Here is a 17,186-nt window from a genome sequence, read left to right as displayed (position 1 = left end):
GATGTGAACAGCATATTCAAAGCCAATAAAAACCCCCAATACTCCATGGCATCTTGATGATCGACATCATCGATCCGACCTCGGATCGGAAATTCCCCCAAACTCTGAAGCCGGGCTGCTGGGTCCACCCCGCATCTTCACACTCAAAAATTAAAGATTTCCCCTCATTTAATTAATCCCTTTTCCATCTTCCACTTACTTTCCTTGTTCCCTCACATACCATTTTTGCTCTTTGTATAATGCTCTATTTTACATCCACAATGTCACCAACATCCATACCAACCCACCAAACCGCCGCCTGCATCGACAATCCCAGCCCGGGCGCGACCCTCACCATCCGCCATGATATTCCCGTTCCTGTGCCGGGAGCGGGGGAGGTTTTGGTCAAGTTGGAGTATACGGGGTTTTGGTTAGCAGCCACAGAATTGGATCTGATTTATTATTAATATGTGAATATGCTGATGGGCTGTGTCAAAATGGATAGTCATTCCGATCTGCACAATATTAATGGGGACTTGCTCATGACGACGAATGTGCCGGGGCATGAGGGGGTGGGGAGAGTTGTGAGAGGTGAGAATGTTGAATGGGATTATGATGTGAATTGCGACTGATATGGTGTAGTTGGACCTGATACTCCGGCTGAGATGGTGGGGAGGAGAGTTGGTGTTAAGTATGTTTTCATCCCGGTTTATAATTCGGTGCTTTGGTGGGATGAACTAACGAGGTGTCTATCTAGATGGCTGTATAAGACCTGCATGAAATGTCCGACTTGCAAGGTGCAGTATACGAATTGTCGGAATCAGGATAATTCGGGGAGGGTAAGTATTTTCCACCCTAGTATACCTTCGCAATTGATGCTAATGATGGTGACAGAATGTTCCTGGGACGTTTCAACGTGAGATATCTGTTATCCCATACGAAGAGGATATATTCAGCTAATAATGCTATAGAATACGTCGTGTCTCCCGCAAACTTCGTCTCGCTTATTCCAGAGGATCTGAATCCCGAAGCTGTCGCGCCGTTGCTATGTGGTGCGTTTCATCCTTCTTCTCTCAGCAAGAATACCACTAACGGATGCAGCCGGTCTCACCATGTACGGCGCTCTCAGCAAGGTAGAGAAGTTGTATGAAAAAGGAGATTGGGTGGTTATAATGGGCGCAGGTGGTGGACTGGGCCATTTGTATGCCTTCCTACCCGATAACACGGACATTAGCTGATATGTGTATAGGGGTCTTCAAATCGGCAAAGAAATGGGATACAAGATGATTGCAGTAGACAGGTATGCCTCTTCCTATCCTTGCCAGACACCGCTAATACCTTTCAGCCCATCCAAGAAAGACCTCTGCCTTGCATCCGGTGCATCCGCCTTTTTCGACTTCAAAGATGACAACGTACTTCCCCTCCCTTTTCCGTCTTCACACATATACTAATGGTGAACAGTTAATCCGCAACATCCAATCCCTAACCGACGGCGTCGGCGCCCACGCCGCCCTCATCGTCGTCGGATCCGAGAAAGCCTACGAGCAAGGCGTTGCTCTTCTCCGTCCGCTGGGCACACTCGTATGCGTGGGCTTTCCCCGTCCGGACTTCCACGTGCCTGTGGCACCGCATTACTGCGTGGACTATGGACTGCAGATACTCGGTAGCGCGGTGGGTACGGAGACGGAAATGCAGGCATTGCTGGAGATGGCGAGAGCAGGGAAGGTGTCGACTCATTACGAGGTGTTTGATCTCGAGCAGATTAATGATGTCGTGGCGAGGATGAGAGGGTATGCGGTTAGTGGGAGGGCAGTGTTGCGGATTCCGGAGGCAGCAGCTGCGAGGATGTAACTGTATAGCAGATGTTAAATGTACTCGATAGCACGTATAGTATATACCAAATCTTATTCCAGCTAAGTACAACATAATCAATATCAACTACTAACCAAACAACAACTGACCCAGGATAGGATACTCAGTATCTCCACCTCACTCCCAAACCCCCGCTCATCTCACCCTACCCAAATCAAATCACCCACTTAGAGCCCTCCAAAAAACGACGCCAACCCACCCGCCGCCGACGAACTACTCGCCGCATCCGAGCTCGAGCTAGAACTAGTAGTAGTACTAGTACTCGTCGACGACTGAACCTTCTCCGCCAAAAAGCTCGCCGCATCACCCGCATCCAACCCATATGTCAAATGCATAGCGGTAACAATCAACGTATCATCACAGACCAAATCACCCACGGCACAATAAACCTTGACATCATCCTTGGGATAGTTGGGGATCTGTCCATGGTCTTGCACGTTTCTCGTGAACCCGAAGAGCACCACACCCTTAATTTGATCTCTCACTGTCGAGCTGACTTCTTGGACAGCGTTGTCGATTACGGCGCTTCCTTGACTATACACATCCCATCCCCGAAGGGGATTATATTAGCTATGTTTCTTATTTTGCCGCTGGCAGCAATCATATTGGTATAGGAGGGAAGGGAAGGGATATACCTATAACCACCCGCCACAATCTTCGTATTAGGACACTTGGAATTCGCCTCCTCGAACATCTGCTTCGCGGCAGAGATACTCCCCGGATCAGTGTTCTGGGGTAGCGCATTCTGCACCAGTCCGGCGCTGTATTGGCCGCCGACACCCTGGCAGGCGACTTTGTCGGAGCCGAGTTTGGATTTTAGGCTGTCGCAGAGGGGAGGGCCGATTACGGTGCCCTATACCATTATTATTATTATATTAGCCTAGCCCTCTTTCTTTCTTTCTGTATCCATCGGAGGTAGTATTTCCCCGGAATTGGGATATGGGTAGAAGAAGAAGGTTGGGACATACCATATTCCCCAACTCAGTCGAACCCCTTGCAAAAATCAACGTCACATCCTTGCAGCTCCCCTGCTCGAGTTCGTTGGCTGTAGAGCCCGTGCCGAATTGACGGGCGTAGAGGGATCCAGGGTCGGATGCTAGTGGGGTGGAGATGGCCAGGGTGGCTAGGGAGGCGGTTAGGAGGAGGGATTTGAGGGGGGCCATTGTATTTTATTTTATTCCTTTATGGGTCTTTGGGGGAAAGAAGAAGAATTAATGTGTGTGTGCTGCGCTGCAGGCTTTGAAAAGAAGAATAGAATTAGGGTAGTGGTAAAGAAGGCGTGAGAATGAAAGAGGGAGTGAGTGAGTGGACTGGCTGCTCAAGTCTGAGTCTGTCTGGGGGATCTACTACATACTTATATACATCTATCCATTCTATCGATAGTTAACTAACTACTACTGTTACTTACTACTGCTAGTAAGTTCTACTAAGTGAAAACAAGAAGATTCCGAGGTTAGTCTCCCTCCCTCCAGAATACTCCGTATACCTCGTGTGTACTGGCAAGTGCAAGACAGGGCAAACAGGGTCCGACGCAAAAATGAGTCGAGATGAAACAGAACTAACCAAAACAACTAGTAGACCCTTATACACAGTCCACTATCTAACGAACTAGCAAGTATACCCCGGGGTCAACAGTGGGAAAACTGTTTCAGGGGATCGGCCGCTTTTCTACGCTGGGAATAGTCCCGGGGTTAACTAGAACAAACCAGGGTTCGATCCCACTATTGTTTGTTGTATTCGTTAGGGTTCCTCCGGAGTTCATCCGACGTCTGTCCGTTCATCCACTAGATATCCAATCCAATCCAGGGACCAGGGACCCTGTTACAGGTAGTGCCTTGGGCAGTAGACATGTGGGTGATTAATTAACCTGTAGCGGGTGGCTTTTCCACCGTAAAACTCAATTTCTATCTTCACCCTCGTATTCTTGTCAATGGTATAGACTAGGCACCCACGTTCACGATCAATACAACCGTTGTTTCGTTTTAGTTGGGTGGAAAAGCTTGTCGGTTTGGTCTGGTTTTTGGGTCGAGCGTCTTTGCCGAGGCTGGATAAGGGGATCGTCAGGGACGGAATTGTTGACTGTGACTGACTGTTTGTGGTTGTGGTGGTTATCTAGAGAAAGTTCTTCTGGAATGCCGTCTTTTTCTTCCGAAAGGATCAATATTTGGTTCGGGGTGGAGAGGACTTCACTAGGATTCACAATCCATCAATCAATTGGAATCATGCTCATGATCACGTCGAATGTCTACGGCTATGTAAGATCCGAAGCTACGAGGTTTGGAATATGCCGTGTCTATCGTCTTCTCAATTTTGATCTTGTGCTATCCACTACGCATTAATTATCTTCTAGTCCTGCCATTATCCGGATAACCCGGAAGGTCCTCAACGTGCCGTGTGCGTTTTCAACGGCCTGTCTGTCTCTGACACCATCCGTGTCAGGGCTCAATTCCCGCCGTCCACATGCTTGGTCAATGTCTCGATGAAAGACTCGCCCCATTTCGCACTAGTGTTCGTCTCGATAAAGTGCCGCAACGTTTCATACCGACACTTGCGATCCTCGTCACTCATCGTGACCGCTTGATGAATCGCATCGACCATCTCTGACATATTCGCCGGATGGAAAGTAAGACATCCCTCCTTCATAAAAGACGCCGCGCCGGCAAACTCGGATAGCAGGAGCACTCCATGTCGCTGCGCCTGGCACGCAACGTACTCGAACGAAACAAGGTTCATCCCATCCCGCGTCGAGGTCAGTAAGCAGGCATCGGCAACCGAATACAGCGCCGTCAGTTCGCTGAAGTTGACGGACCGGTGCATGTAGATCAGCGGACAGCCATCGGCGGTAGCTAGACTCATCAGTACCATAGACCAACCTCAAAGCATAGGGTACTCACAATGCTTGCCGTTAATCCTCCCAGCCATCGTACTCAACTCCGTCTCTAGATCCTGATACTCCTTCACATCCTCCCGACTAGGCACTGCCACCTGAATAAGCACTACCTTATTGCTTAACTCCGGATACTGATCCAAGAAAGCATCATAGCCCTTCAACTTCTGGTCAAGCCCCTTGATATAATCCAGCCGATCCACCCCAACAATAACCTTCATCCCCGAATACCTGCGCTGCAACTCCCTTATGCGGTTCTGTACTTCCTCATTTTGCAGCGCATCCGTAAACTTCTGCGGATCGATGCCGACGATGAACTTCTCCGCAACCACCTCATGGCCTTCATACTCCAGCGCCCCTGACTCTTTCACCTTCGCATCGGCCCTAAAAAACTGTCAGCACATCCACCATACCCATAACGGTAGCAAACCTACAGAGTCTCCGCACAAAGCACGAAATTCCTCTTATACTCATCCGTATGAAACCCAATAACATCACTCGCCAGCAACCCCCTCAACAACTCCTTCTGCACCGGCAGACCCCGCCAAAAGTCCCCCGCCGGGAACGGCGTATGCAGCGAGAACCCAATCGCGCAATTCTTCCCCGCCAGACGATCCCTCAACAGCCGCGGCAGCAGCATAAGATGGTAATCATGCACCCAAATCAACGACCCCGGCTTGGCTGCGTCGGCGATCGTATCAGCAAAGATCTCATTTACTCGTTGGTATGCTTCCCAGGGACCGTCTTCGAAGTTGATGCCGGATTGGTAGTGTAGGATAGGCCAGAGGATGGCATCTAAACCAGAGAAATAAATATTAGCATACACTTCTTACTCATTCATCATAGATGATCTGGGTGGTATCGCACTAGAAAAGTTATTATAGTGATTATTCGCCAACTCATTATCCAAGAAAATCGGCACAGCATTATGCTCATCCAAGCTCTGGCGGATTTGTCCCTGTTCCTTTTCATCGGTCACGTCAATGCCTGGCCATCCGAACCAACTGAAGGTAGTCGTTTTAGTCAATCCTGATAGGGATGTGACTAGACCTCCACTTGAAAGGGAGGACTCGTAGCCCCCGTCGACCTTTTTCAGTGACAGAGGGAGACGGTTCGAAACAACGATGAGGTTGCGCTTCGTCATACTGGGCTGATCCGAAATAATTTAACGCGATCAACGGGGAAAATCAATTGCTATGTTTCGAGCTGCATGTTGCGCTGAGCGAGGCACGATGGGTTTGTATAATATCTCCGGCGGCATAGCAATACGTCAGCATGAGGGCACGACTCAGGCCCGCACGGGTGGCAGAGGGGCACCCAAAGAGTCAAATAAACGCCTTATTTCACCCCCTGGAGGGGCACCCTGTATTTCATGTCTGGACCGTGGACTGATCTCCGCTGCTAATGCAACGATGTTGCGATCTTGCCTGGTTATGTTGGATGTGTCAAGCTGGGCCGACGCGGTGGCTGGTGATCATCCAGCCGTGGCCGACGTCATTGTTGGTCATCTGACCCTATAGAACATAGTATAATAAAATGGGGATTACGGCCAGTAGGTGACAGCATGGTCAATGTTATTACGTATATACACGAACAGTAAAATCCATTCAACTCCAGTCCAGTCTTTTCGTCCGCCCAATGCAGTGCCTGTGCAACTCCGTCTCCCGCTGATGCCACAAAGTGTAGAATATGCCTACCTCATCCGCTTGGATGGACTCGGCGTACGCATACGAGATTCCCGCTCGCGGGTCCGCTCAGACACAAAGTCTTTGGTTGTGGCCTGCTCCAGCATGAGGGGCGCGTCCGGCTTCTCGAAACCTGTAGCCCCCTGATTCGGCGCTCCCATGTATCCAATCGAGTTATGTTGATAGGGGTATTGAGGCGGCGCAAGCGACGGGTGATGCTGTGCGGACGATTGTCGAGAATAGCTAGGGGGTGCAGAATAATCGTGTTGGTTGAGACGGTTTCTAAAGGAACGGAAGGACCAGTTGCTGACAACGGTGACGGTCGATATCGTAGCAAGGAAAAACATCTAAAATATTAGCCGATAACCTGCTTTGGGGAGAGTAAACCTACAATCGCTTTCCAGCTGATAGGGTCGATAAAGCTGTTGATAATTACAGCCATCGTATGCGCCGACACCTTAGCCCGCCCGACCTTGGCCGGATCCCGGTTCATGCATCGCTCCCAGTTTTCACACACGCTTTCCAAGGCCGGCAGTCTATCCCCTCCCGCGCATCGATTGTCGACGTAGCTCTTAGCGCATGCCGCCATTTCAGCCAGGATCGTATCTGACACCTCCTCGGCCGCCTGCTCGAATTCTGCCCGGATCGCTGACACAAACCCAAAGACCACATATACCGCAAGCGAGAACAACGACAGGTTCACCACCAACTGCGCCCACCAAGAAAGAATGCTAGGGACATTCGGATGTGCTTCCAGCAGAGCAAAGAAATCTGAGAATGAAGTCAGACGTGATCCCGTTTGAGTCGTCTCCGGCTGGCCTGGTCCCGGCTTCTGTCTTTGCTTGGTTGGCTTGAGCTCACTGCTGCTTGGTCGGTCACTCTCATCGTCACTGTCCCTCCGTAGTTGTAGATCCAGCGCCTTGTCCCTCCGCCGTCTCTTCTGCACCCGTCGTGCCAACGCGTTGGAGTAGTGGCTCACGCGGGGTATCTCGCCGCGACCAGGGCTCGGCGCAAACCGTCCGTACATGCTGAACAGCGAGTTCCGATGGGCTTTCGGTTGCTCGGGGGTATCTTCGTTGTCTGCGTGTTCGGGGGAAGACATGTTCTCAGCGCCGGACGAGAAGTCGACATCGAATTTGCGAGGCGTCATGAATGCTGATTGGTTAAAGAACGGCTTCGGAGTCGCGGGGGGTTGCTGCGTCTTGGTCTGGGAGAAGAGGAAGGGCTGGGAGTTGGGCTCTCGCAGCGCGGGCATCGTTTTCTTCTCTGGCGAATCGAAAATGCTATGGGGCCCTGTGGAGGAGCTGGTTAGGCGCCAAAAAACAAATGTTTGTCTCCAAGAGAGCTGCATCCAAGACCCACGTTTCTTCTGATTGTCATGCTGCATGCTGAGCTGGTAAAAGGGCGAGGTCACATCGCCTGGGGCCCTTGTCTGCCATTCAAAGTCCATCGGACTCTCCGCCGTTCGTTTATCCATCTTGAGGATGGGGACGACGAAGTGAATGAAGAATGAAGATGGTTGGTGGGTATGAAGTGGGTTGTGACGACAATGAAGGGTGATGAGAAGGAAGATCGGAGATGCGGACTTTTCCGATTCCTGTCTTTTTTGTTTTGGTAAACAATCCAGACTCGCCGCCGAGCAACGACTGGAGTCACAAATGCCACCCGTGGCAGTCGCAGTGATATATACAATCTCCCTTTTGTTTTATAGTAGTTTATTTAAAGTGGGCTAAATGTAATGAAGTTGCTATCCAAGTGCTATTAAATTGCATGCGGCTGCAGACAGTGCTGGGACTGTGACGTGCAGCAATCGCCCAGATGCACCTCACGGTCGCGGTTGTCCTATTAATAGCCTGACAATCAGTAATTATGATCGCCAATCGAATGAATGGCTGGCTACTTCCATTCGAACAGCACAATTAAGGGACTAATCCAATTAGCACAATGGCATGGCATTTGCGGGGGGGGCCATCACCCCGGACTCCCGTTGCGACTCGTCGGTCGCGCCCGCTTAACCTTTTATTCCCCACCAGACTACCCTCTTCCTTTAAAAAGTGTTCATGAAATGTTGTTTCTGTCATGATAAACATGATTCCATTGCTGGGATAGTATATTCGGTCTAAGCAATACTACAGTGGGGATCATTAATGAACGCTGAGAAACAGAAGAGGACAAGCAACCCCGGACTTCCTCCGCGTGACGATCACAACAGAACGAGTGACTGGAAGCAGGCGCGAAGTGATGTACAACATGCAGAAATGTCAAAATGAATCAGTGATCAGTCTGTGTCCAACGCCAGAATCAAGGACTGTGGTTAGGGATATCGACGCCAAAAGCACAAATGAGAAGAGGAAGCAACAGACGTGTCATAGCTTGATCCGATCGACCAGCTCAAAGTCATCGTCGTCAGCCATGTAGCCCAGGGCTGTCTCACCCTCATAAGAGATCATCTCGTACTCCTTGACAATCCGCTCTGTCTCCTTCGTTTCGAACTTCTCGACAGCCTTGCTCACAGCATCAGAGAGTATAGTCTGGCCCGCCACATCATAGTCACGCAGCGTATCCTTCCCCTCAGCATCATCGATAATCTTCTCCGCCGCAGCAGGGTCATCGATATCATCGCTGGAAGAATCCGACGTTCCACTGTCGAGAGCCTCACGGACGTCAGCGCGCAGGGCGATCTTGGCGTCGCTGAGATGATGGTTGGTTTCAGCCTTTCGCTGGAACCGCATCTGGCGTGTCAAGCTAGCGGCTGTCAGCGACATTTCTAGTTGTCAGGCACGGAAACATACGTTGTGTAATGAGTAGCTGGCAACCTCGGCCTAGCCTTGTGCAAGACATGAGAGTGGACAGCTTGGCTATAACGAGGCAGGGTAGAACGGCTGCCGTACGCCCACTTGGCCTTGTGGTCGTGAGCCCTTTTGGCCTCAACGCCAGCACGACGGATATCAAGCAAGGTGTCAGACATGACTGGAGAGGACAGTTTGGAGTCGACGGATGCGGGAGAAGATAGTCTCAGATATATACGAGGAATAGGTAAACCACACTCGGGGTGATGGGTGGCGCTTGCCTTTGTTATTGAGGGATTTCTGGAACAGGGGAATATAAAGCCAGGAAATTGAGGCGAGAGCGGTGGACAAAAGACTGAATACTAAAGCAGACCCGCGAACCAAAAATCTCCGATAAACAATAAACAAGAGAGGTTACAGGGCGTCTTTGGTCTGAGTCATAAAGAGGCCCCGGCTGGGCTTCCAGTCATCGACGACCCGAGGATGTCGAGCGGCAAATGTGCACGGTAGACTCTCACAATGATGGGGAAATGAGTAATAAAGAGATCCGACAAGGAGACCCTTCTCTGAGCAAGTCGAGAAGAGGACAGAAAAGAGGCAACAAAGTGACACCTTGGGGGTGAGCTCGTCATCCAGGGGAAGATATAACTACTATCTCCAACCGCACGCGCTCCGAGGGGGGAAGACTAAATAGGCAGCACGGGGTCCGCGCGAGGCGATGCTGATTATGGCAGGTCATCTGTTGGGAATCATCTATCGTCATCGTAGCCTGTAACCTGTAGCCTACTAGCTATTTACCTAATCCAAGGAAGAAAGACTATCTCTACTATCGGAGGGGTGGGAAATCAGCTATCAATCCGGCGCGGCAGTTACTAGACTATTCCCCCCTGGATTGTTATCGTTGCTGCTGCTCCTGCTGCTGCCGATCCCCCGAGCGCCACTTCTCGACCCACGGTTTAGCGCCCCCTCACTCTGCTTCTCACTAAGTAGTTCAATCGATTCCCGAGGTTAAACGCGCAAGATACCAGAATTCCAGCCTCTGGGAAAGTTGGAACTTGCCGGTTGATTCATTTTCCAATGCTGAATGGGAAAGGAAGATCCCTCCAACAATAGGGCCAACTGCATGAGATGTGATCCACTGCCTCAGGCACGTTGTGGTCGATCTGGAACGTCACTTGTCAAGGATGGCACGGTAATTGATTGCCATGCTGAATGGATCGGTTCCTCTGGATCGGAGTCTCTGTCTGGGACAAGGAAAATGCCGCCGTAAATCAAACCCTGCATCTGCCAATCGCCTCTGCTCGTGGTTACCCGTGACATTTCCTGTTATCGGGGGGGCTTGTCCTGCTGAGCGGGTGATCCCATGCTCCGAAGCCATCTGCGATCTGACCGTAGTTAGGGCGGGCAGCTGACTTGATGGCTGCGCCAGTCACTTGCGATGGAGGTAATGTGATGTATGCAGCTTAGTCAATAAGATTGTGACATCAGCTGGAATGTTGTTTGCTGCTGATGGACTGATAGACTGATTAGACGGGATGTAAAAAGGAAATACTCCTGTCTAGTAGTTGGCTTGGCTCGTATTGTTGAGCATCCAATGATTATTGTGCATTAGGTTAGGTAATTATCTCCTTTGTGTCAGTATTCAACTTCCATTAATGCCATGTATAATACTGGCAACTATCTACTGGTAATAATGCACATACAAGGCTATACCCTCTACTGAGTACCTAGTAGATGTCGTAATACCATCCTGCTAAGGCATACTCAATATGAGACACAGCCTCGACATCTAGACTGCCAGTACCCCACTCTCAGCCTGGCAGTAGCAGATTGAGTCATAGCCTGGCGTCTAGAGCAGATCCTAGAATAGTCCCCGACTTCTATGACACTTACCTACCACAGTAAGATACATCAAAAGAATATACCAAAGAATAATATGCCTTCCTGAGTAGTCCACAGCATTGTGGATTGATGGTCTTGTAAAAGTCACTTGGCATGTGTCATAATCCAGAGTTATGTTGGACAAAGTGCAAGCTGAGGCAGTATCATCATGATTCATACTAATGCTCTCATTATTGGCTGGGCTATCTTCCTGATAATCTCAACATGCATTGGGGGCGGCTAGGTAGGCTTACGGAGTAAAGCACCAATATAGCCGAGGTACTATATTGTCCAGATCACGTCTTTTCAAGGTCTCTCTTTTAGTACACACCAAGCACAATTACTTCAGGCATAATTCAAGATCGAGCCTTACACCAGGAAATGTAGATATCAAACATAGTAAACGAAGAATGTATTTTTCCGGCAAAACACCACCATGCATGCAATCCATATTACTATACTACCCATCCAGCGTCCAGCACCAGATGCCAATCCCAAAGTACAAAGCAACACCATACCATAATACAATACACTACTCATCCATCTGCCACTGATAATCCAGCGCCTCCAACCTCCCCTTCCGATTCCTAGCCAAGAACCACTCCTTCTCAAACCCATTCCCCCGATCCACCCCATCCCACCGATGTCCAGGACGAATACCATACCGATTCGGCGCAAACCCCCCCTTATACAACGGCTTGCCCGTCCGACTCGTCCCTCCCTCCTTAGCACTGGTCAAGAACTGCGCAGCCGGATCATTCCACCTCAACTTCCCCTTCAACTCATCATTCAGCTCTTCATCCTCCGCCGTCCTCGCCAACGGCATAGCCCTCACATCCCTCAACTGCTGCTTCCTCTCCTCCCTCTCCCTCCTCTGCACATCACCCATCAGCGCCTCCTTGGCCTCCTCTTCCTTCGCCTTCTTCTCCTCCTCCGCCCGTCTCGCCTCCGCCCTCTTCAACGCCACATTAATAATCCGTCCACTCGCATCACGATAAATCGTCTCCTGCGCTTTCTCCCCCAACGCCGACTCCTTATACTTCGCCGCATCCGCCTTCTTCTTCCTCTCCTGCGCAGCGACCATCGCCGCCGTCTGCGCCGCAGTTTGTAATCCCGCCCGCGCCCCGGACTCCATCTTCACCCCTCCATCTTCCTCATCATCTTCCTCCATTCCCTCCACAACCGGCGCATCATCATCATCTTCATCACCACCCCCTTGTTCACGCCGCCGTTCCTCCCTCTCCGCTATCGCATCCGCTAATATCTTATCCGCCGCGTCTTGCTCAGTACCACCCGGTGTAAGAGTCTTCCACCCGGAGGTCTTCTTCCGTCGGAACTCGCCCGTCCGAGCACCACTGACTATCGACGGCGCGTCCTCGTCATCATTAAGGAGATTGTTGCCCGCGGAGCGGAGATCAGGCGGGTCGTCGTCGGCGATGATGAGTCCGGTGGGTGTGGAGTCGGTGGTTTTGGAGCTGTTCTTCTTGCGTTTCTTCTTAGGACGGTCGGGGGCGGGGTCCGCGTTTAGGTAGTTTTTCGCGAGGTAGTCTGCTAGGGAGGACATTTTGTAGTGTGTGTATATTTGGGTGGGCGGTAGGTGGGTAAGTGAGGAAGTAGTGTAGTAGTAAGTTGAAAGGTCGGTATCTGATAATCGGACGAGGGATTTTCCGGGTAAGCTAACTGCTACTACCCCAGTGATGTAGTTTATGCCTTAGGCAATAACATATACCGTCTACATCCACTCTCACTTCATACCTATATACATACACACCATATCTATATACACCATAATATAAACCAAAAACATGAAATAGAAATAGCAATGCCCCGCACCGACGAAGCCGACCACTTCATCAACGCCGTCTACTCCGCCGTGCAAGAGATCCCTCGCGGAAGAGTAACAACCTACGGCCATATCGCGACGTTATTAGGATATCGTATGTATGCCCATACCCACCTTTCAATCCCACATCCCCCATCCCACCATTCAGTAACTCCACATATTTATGATACGATAATGACAATGGGATTAGCAAAACGCCCCCGCCAAGTAGGAATCAGCCTAAAGTATCTCCCCGGCGCAGAAACAGACAACTACTTTCATTCGGGGAATGTGCCGTGGCAGAGGGTTATTAATGCAAGGGGGATGATTTCGCATCGGTTTGTCGTACCCTTATTCTTCTTATTCTTTGACATTTCTTGGGGGGGTGGTGGTGTAGTGGCGATGCTGATATGTGTATTGTATGTACTGTAGGGAACCAGGGAGTGCGGAGAGACAGGCGGAAGCGTTACGCGGGGAAGGGGTGGAGGTGGAGGAGGATAGTATGGGGGAGTGGTATGTGGATTTTGGACGGTATGGGTGGTTTCCGGATGTTTTGCCTAGTGAGGATAGTGATGATGGTGATCATCATGATGATGGGGAGGAGGGTGGTAGTTAGGCTACGGTTGACTATTCAAATGGTATAAGAACAGTGACTTCCATTCATGCACACAGTATCTACAGTTCCCCTCGGATAGATCCCATTTTCGGCCCATGCTTCCCCCCCATCAGATCAGCAGCGGGAGCATGTATCAAACATGGCACCAGACACGGACAAGGAAATAAGTAGGATAGGATGGTAAGCTCGCGACTCTATAAGTGGAAAAGTTGAGAGAGAAATCGGACAGAAGGAAAAGAAAGGGGTCGGGGAGGGCAGTGCGCATGCAAGCATCATGTTCAAGGCAATCATAAACATCCAGTGAACGGGCCAACGCAGCCAAAAAGAAATGGTAGTAGAGTATAAAGAGGTCCGCCGCACGGTAACAGAAACAAGGAAACTCGTCACCCGACTCGGCTGACGCTTGTGGTCAGGAGTCCTCATGCCTAAATGTACTTTTGTTTATCTCCGTTTCACTTCCATCGCCCATCCGTCAATGCCCTCGCCGCGGCTGCCGGGCGTTATGCCCAGATCAATCCCGTCCATACCGGGTGTATCCCGCATCCATTCATGGGATGCCATGCCGCCGGCATTGGCGCGCCGCTCCGGGGACACTTCGAGCATTGGCAGCAGGAACTCGCTGATGCGCATGCTTTCCTCGACCGAGAAATGATACTTCTCCCGCAGCACATCCGGCAGGGCCCAGTGGCGTAACCGGTGGATGTTGCGCAGTTCGCCTTTGCGGTTGAAAATCTCCTGCGACCACTTGCCCGAGAGACAGAGAGACTTCGGGAACGGTCCCAGAAGCTCAATGATCTGCGCGATGTGATCGTCGTCTTTACCATACTTGGTACCTGATTGCGGATCGAAAAGATAGTCGCCAGTGATAAGTTCGAATACCTGCAGCAATTGATTAGATTCCAGTCGACTGACGGGTCTATCGGACATACCATGCAAGCCATGCTCCAAATATCTGTGCTCGCGCCCCATTTCGAGCCCAGGATAACTTCAGGCGAACGGTACTGTCGCGTTTGAATGTCGTTGGTGAAATGATGGCCGACCCAGCAGGCATTGCCCAAATCGGCAATTTTCACGGAGATTATATCACATTCCGGCTCTTGCTCTTCGCTCGACTGAGACTTGTCGAGCGAAATGCCCGATACCTCCCGTTCCAGCAAATCACTGTAATCATTAGCCATATCCCTCAGGCAAGAGAAGATAACATACGCAGTCTTTTCCCTTTGCTTCTGCTTCTCATCATCGTCCTTGATTCCGAGCATCTCCTTCATCGATGTACTTTCTGCATTGGGAGTCACTAGACCAGTCAGCAATTTCGTAGCAATGATGAGGCGACGGTACATACCAGACGACTCGCTGACCATCTGACTAAGACTGCTGTGGGAGTTTTGCGAACTGTGCTTAAAGTCGAAGCTGGTATTGAGCGGACTCGGCAGCGGTTGACTCCCAGTGATCAGGGTCCGGCGCCGTCGCCGACCATTGCGATTGTCTTCCTTCTGCTCCTTCTTCGCCTCTTCTTTGACGTATGTCTTCACGATCTGCTCCACGTCGCCGATCTCGATCAGCACGTTCTCCGGCTTCAGATCCGTGTGGATGATACCACACTCCCGATGAAGGTAGTCCAATCCAAGCAGCACTTGTTTTGTGATCTGTTTCACCAAGGCCATGGGGATACCGCGGTGGTTCCATCGCTTGATCAACCCGAGCAAATTTTCTCCCAGCACTTCAAACACCATACACACATGGACTCCGTTGGGGCCCTTGTGCTCAAACGAGTCCAGCAGACTGACGACATGTTTGCGACCGGGGTGAGAGGGTTTGGCTTGGACGATGCGGTTCAACAGCTTGATTTCATCGATGGCAGTTTCGGTGTAGTGGGCAGCGGAGCGGACGACTTTGAGGGCGACATGCTTCCCAGTTGTGGTATCGCGGGACAACCAGACGGTCGAAAAGTGACCCCACCCTAGCTTGCGCACGACCACATATCGACCATTGTTGTAGGTTTCACCGACGGAGACCGGGTGGTAACCACCCTTGCAGTAGTCTTCCGAGTCCTCTTCCTCGGCGGTGGTCTCGAGTTCTTCGCCAGAGGATGAAGAGGACGAGCGCGATGGTGGGACGCCGTATGCGGGAACCCTGCCACTCATGGCGGTTAGAAAGAATCAGGATGTGGCGGGGAAAACCAAAAGAAAGAGAAAGGCGGGAGGAAGGGAGCAAAGAAAACACGGGCAAGCAGGGAAAAGGAATCTAGAAAAAGAAAGAAAGGGTAAAAGCCATACCCCTCAGTGGTAGTGGAAGTGGTGGTGGTGGTGGTGGTGGTGGTCGCTGGGTCGACTCCAAGCGTGGCGGCTTCGTTGGTGACGATCGGCTTTAAGTCGGTCCCTTTTCTTCTCTTCTTACCGCCATTGCCATTGGTAGCGGAGGCAGCGACACTACTCGCCATTTGCTTCCCTTTATTGAGAACGGCCTTGGTGATATCAACCCCATCCATGATGCCAAAGAATTGCGACCGATCGGATCGGAAAATAACTTGGGGGGTCAAAGAAGGGAGATGCAGAGCAGAAGGAGTGGATGACGGGCGTCTCGTAGCGACAGGATTCAGCTGGAGTAAGTAAATGCAGTTGGTGGTGGTGGCCGGCGGCGGCGACAGCGGAGGAGAAGGCGGGTTGGCGCTGGACTTGGTTTGGTTTGGCCGGCTTTTGGTTGTGCGAATCTGAGGGGTTGGTTTGGGTTCAGCAGCGCCCACAAAAACGCCAATGCCAGAAGCAGCAGACACTTACTCACCTGAGGAGGGGAATCGGGGATAAGAGTATAGGAGATTGTGCACCGGGAGGATGGTGGTGGTGTTCACAATCGAGTAATTTCAAAGAATGGCCAACATGGACTCCAGAACATGGAAATGAAAGCCTAATACTACTATGAAACCAGTGCAGATGACTGGGGCTGGGCGGATGACGCAAACGATATAGACGGGGCGATTGAACACGATGGATGGAGCAGGAGGAGCAATGCAACGAGGGGCTGATCACTACTCGTAGATCCGGTAAATCTCACAACCCTTGAATTTCACTCAGTTGAAAGTCCAAAGGGGGGGGGGGGAAGAGGAAAGGACCACAGGAATGGATAGAAGGGACGTGAAAGATTGATGATGGAGATCGACAAGGAATGTCCGCAAGCGTAGATGAAGAAGAGAAGACGAAGAAGAGTTAGTTGTTGACCACCCACACATGTGGCAAATCATGAATGGGCTATGGATCGATTCACCCAGTTGGGCCTGAGTAAAGTCTTCAGGCTCAAGCATATACATCGGTCAACGTTAGGGGACCTCATGCTTTTTGGAAGAGATGCTCTTTGGGCTGGACAATGGACTTGAACCGTTGAAAGGGACAAAACAGTGTCATCCGAGGGATAGATGGATGGAGGGCAAGGAGGAGAGGTTTCATTGTCTGTCTACATCCCCAGCCAGGGCTACGGTGTAATAAACGGGTACGGAAACAGAGACAAGACACTACTACTACTACTACTACTACAACCCGCACTTCGTCCTACATGGATTCAGGCACCTTATGACACTGTCAAATATGAAATAGTATGCGCGTGGCATGGATGCGATCGAGGGGAAAACGTGGACCAGCAGTCTGGGGGAATTTACCGATGC

At 50.8% G+C, this 17,186-nt stretch overlaps 8 protein-coding genes across 8 annotated transcripts; 2 read left to right on the top strand and 6 right to left on the bottom strand.

The window, feature by feature from the left end:
* Positions 1–260: 260 nt before the first annotated feature.
* Positions 261–1,830, top strand: BO79DRAFT_258047 (zinc-dependent alcohol dehydrogenase; the record flags this gene model as incomplete). The annotated part of the gene is made up of 10 exons (XM_025686280.1): positions 261–409; positions 485–570; positions 622–670; positions 737–818; positions 874–895; positions 951–1,031; positions 1,081–1,180; positions 1,229–1,279; positions 1,325–1,391; positions 1,441–1,830. The coding sequence occupies 10 exons, from the start codon at positions 261–263 to the stop codon at positions 1,828–1,830; spliced, it is 1,077 nt and encodes a 358-aa protein (XP_025536422.1).
* A 99-nt stretch (positions 1,831–1,929) lies between these two features.
* On the bottom strand, positions 1,930–3,155 carry BO79DRAFT_45373 (cutinase family protein). Its single transcript, XM_025689273.1, has 3 exons — positions 2,820–3,155; positions 2,487–2,704; positions 1,930–2,385 (listed from the first exon to the last, which is right to left on the bottom strand). The coding sequence occupies exons 1-3, from the start codon at positions 3,012–3,014 to the stop codon at positions 2,019–2,021; spliced, it is 780 nt and encodes a 259-aa protein (XP_025536421.1). The 5' UTR covers positions 3,015–3,155; the 3' UTR covers positions 1,930–2,018.
* A 989-nt stretch (positions 3,156–4,144) lies between these two features.
* Positions 4,145–6,156, bottom strand: BO79DRAFT_178841 (trehalose-6-phosphate synthase). The gene is made up of 4 exons (XM_025680000.1): positions 5,606–6,156; positions 5,173–5,533; positions 4,746–5,122; positions 4,145–4,697 (listed from the first exon to the last, which is right to left on the bottom strand). The coding sequence occupies exons 1-4, from the start codon at positions 5,880–5,882 to the stop codon at positions 4,294–4,296; spliced, it is 1,419 nt and encodes a 472-aa protein (XP_025536420.1). The 5' UTR covers positions 5,883–6,156; the 3' UTR covers positions 4,145–4,293.
* A 193-nt stretch (positions 6,157–6,349) lies between these two features.
* On the bottom strand, positions 6,350–7,961 carry BO79DRAFT_178838 (putative nuclear envelope protein Brr6). The gene is made up of 3 exons (XM_025679999.1): positions 7,786–7,961; positions 6,815–7,716; positions 6,350–6,770 (listed from the first exon to the last, which is right to left on the bottom strand). Exons 1-3 carry the CDS (start codon positions 7,898–7,900, stop codon positions 6,432–6,434), a joined length of 1,356 nt encoding a protein of 451 aa, XP_025536419.1. The 5' UTR covers positions 7,901–7,961; the 3' UTR covers positions 6,350–6,431.
* A 536-nt stretch (positions 7,962–8,497) lies between these two features.
* On the bottom strand, positions 8,498–9,843 carry BO79DRAFT_178837 (uncharacterized protein). Its single transcript, XM_025679998.1, has 2 exons — positions 9,216–9,843; positions 8,498–9,168 (listed from the first exon to the last, which is right to left on the bottom strand). Exons 1-2 carry the CDS (start codon positions 9,389–9,391, stop codon positions 8,790–8,792), a joined length of 555 nt encoding a protein of 184 aa, XP_025536418.1. The 5' UTR covers positions 9,392–9,843; the 3' UTR covers positions 8,498–8,789.
* Positions 9,844–11,543: 1,700 nt separating this feature from the next.
* Positions 11,544–12,708, bottom strand: cwc26 (putative cell cycle control protein (Cwf26)). Its single transcript, XM_025682869.1, has one exon. The coding sequence runs from the start codon at positions 12,655–12,657 to the stop codon at positions 11,626–11,628; it is 1,032 nt and encodes a 343-aa protein (XP_025536417.1). The 5' UTR covers positions 12,658–12,708; the 3' UTR covers positions 11,544–11,625.
* A 176-nt stretch (positions 12,709–12,884) lies between these two features.
* On the top strand, positions 12,885–13,531 carry BO79DRAFT_239700 (MGMT family protein; the record flags this gene model as incomplete). Its single annotated transcript, XM_025684944.1, has 3 exons — positions 12,885–13,030; positions 13,127–13,253; positions 13,348–13,531. The coding sequence occupies exons 1-3, from the start codon at positions 12,916–12,918 to the stop codon at positions 13,529–13,531; spliced, it is 426 nt and encodes a 141-aa protein (XP_025536416.1). The 5' UTR covers positions 12,885–12,915.
* Positions 13,532–13,564: 33 nt separating this feature from the next.
* Positions 13,565–16,378, bottom strand: BO79DRAFT_210715 (serine/threonine-protein kinase). Its single transcript, XM_025682868.1, has 6 exons — positions 16,313–16,378; positions 15,808–16,241; positions 14,874–15,664; positions 14,738–14,825; positions 14,461–14,692; positions 13,565–14,410 (listed from the first exon to the last, which is right to left on the bottom strand). The coding sequence occupies exons 2-6, from the start codon at positions 16,017–16,019 to the stop codon at positions 13,973–13,975; spliced, it is 1,761 nt and encodes a 586-aa protein (XP_025536415.1). The 5' UTR covers positions 16,020–16,241; positions 16,313–16,378; the 3' UTR covers positions 13,565–13,972.
* Between the last annotated feature and the right edge of the window lie 808 nt (positions 16,379–17,186).

Source organism: Aspergillus costaricaensis (assembly GCF_003184835.1).
Source record: "Aspergillus costaricaensis CBS 115574 unplaced genomic scaffold BO79scaffold_30, whole genome shotgun sequence".
NCBI classification, from domain to species: domain Eukaryota; kingdom Fungi; phylum Ascomycota; class Eurotiomycetes; order Eurotiales; family Aspergillaceae; genus Aspergillus; species Aspergillus costaricensis.
This window is presented reverse-complemented; position numbering and strand designations above follow the sequence as displayed.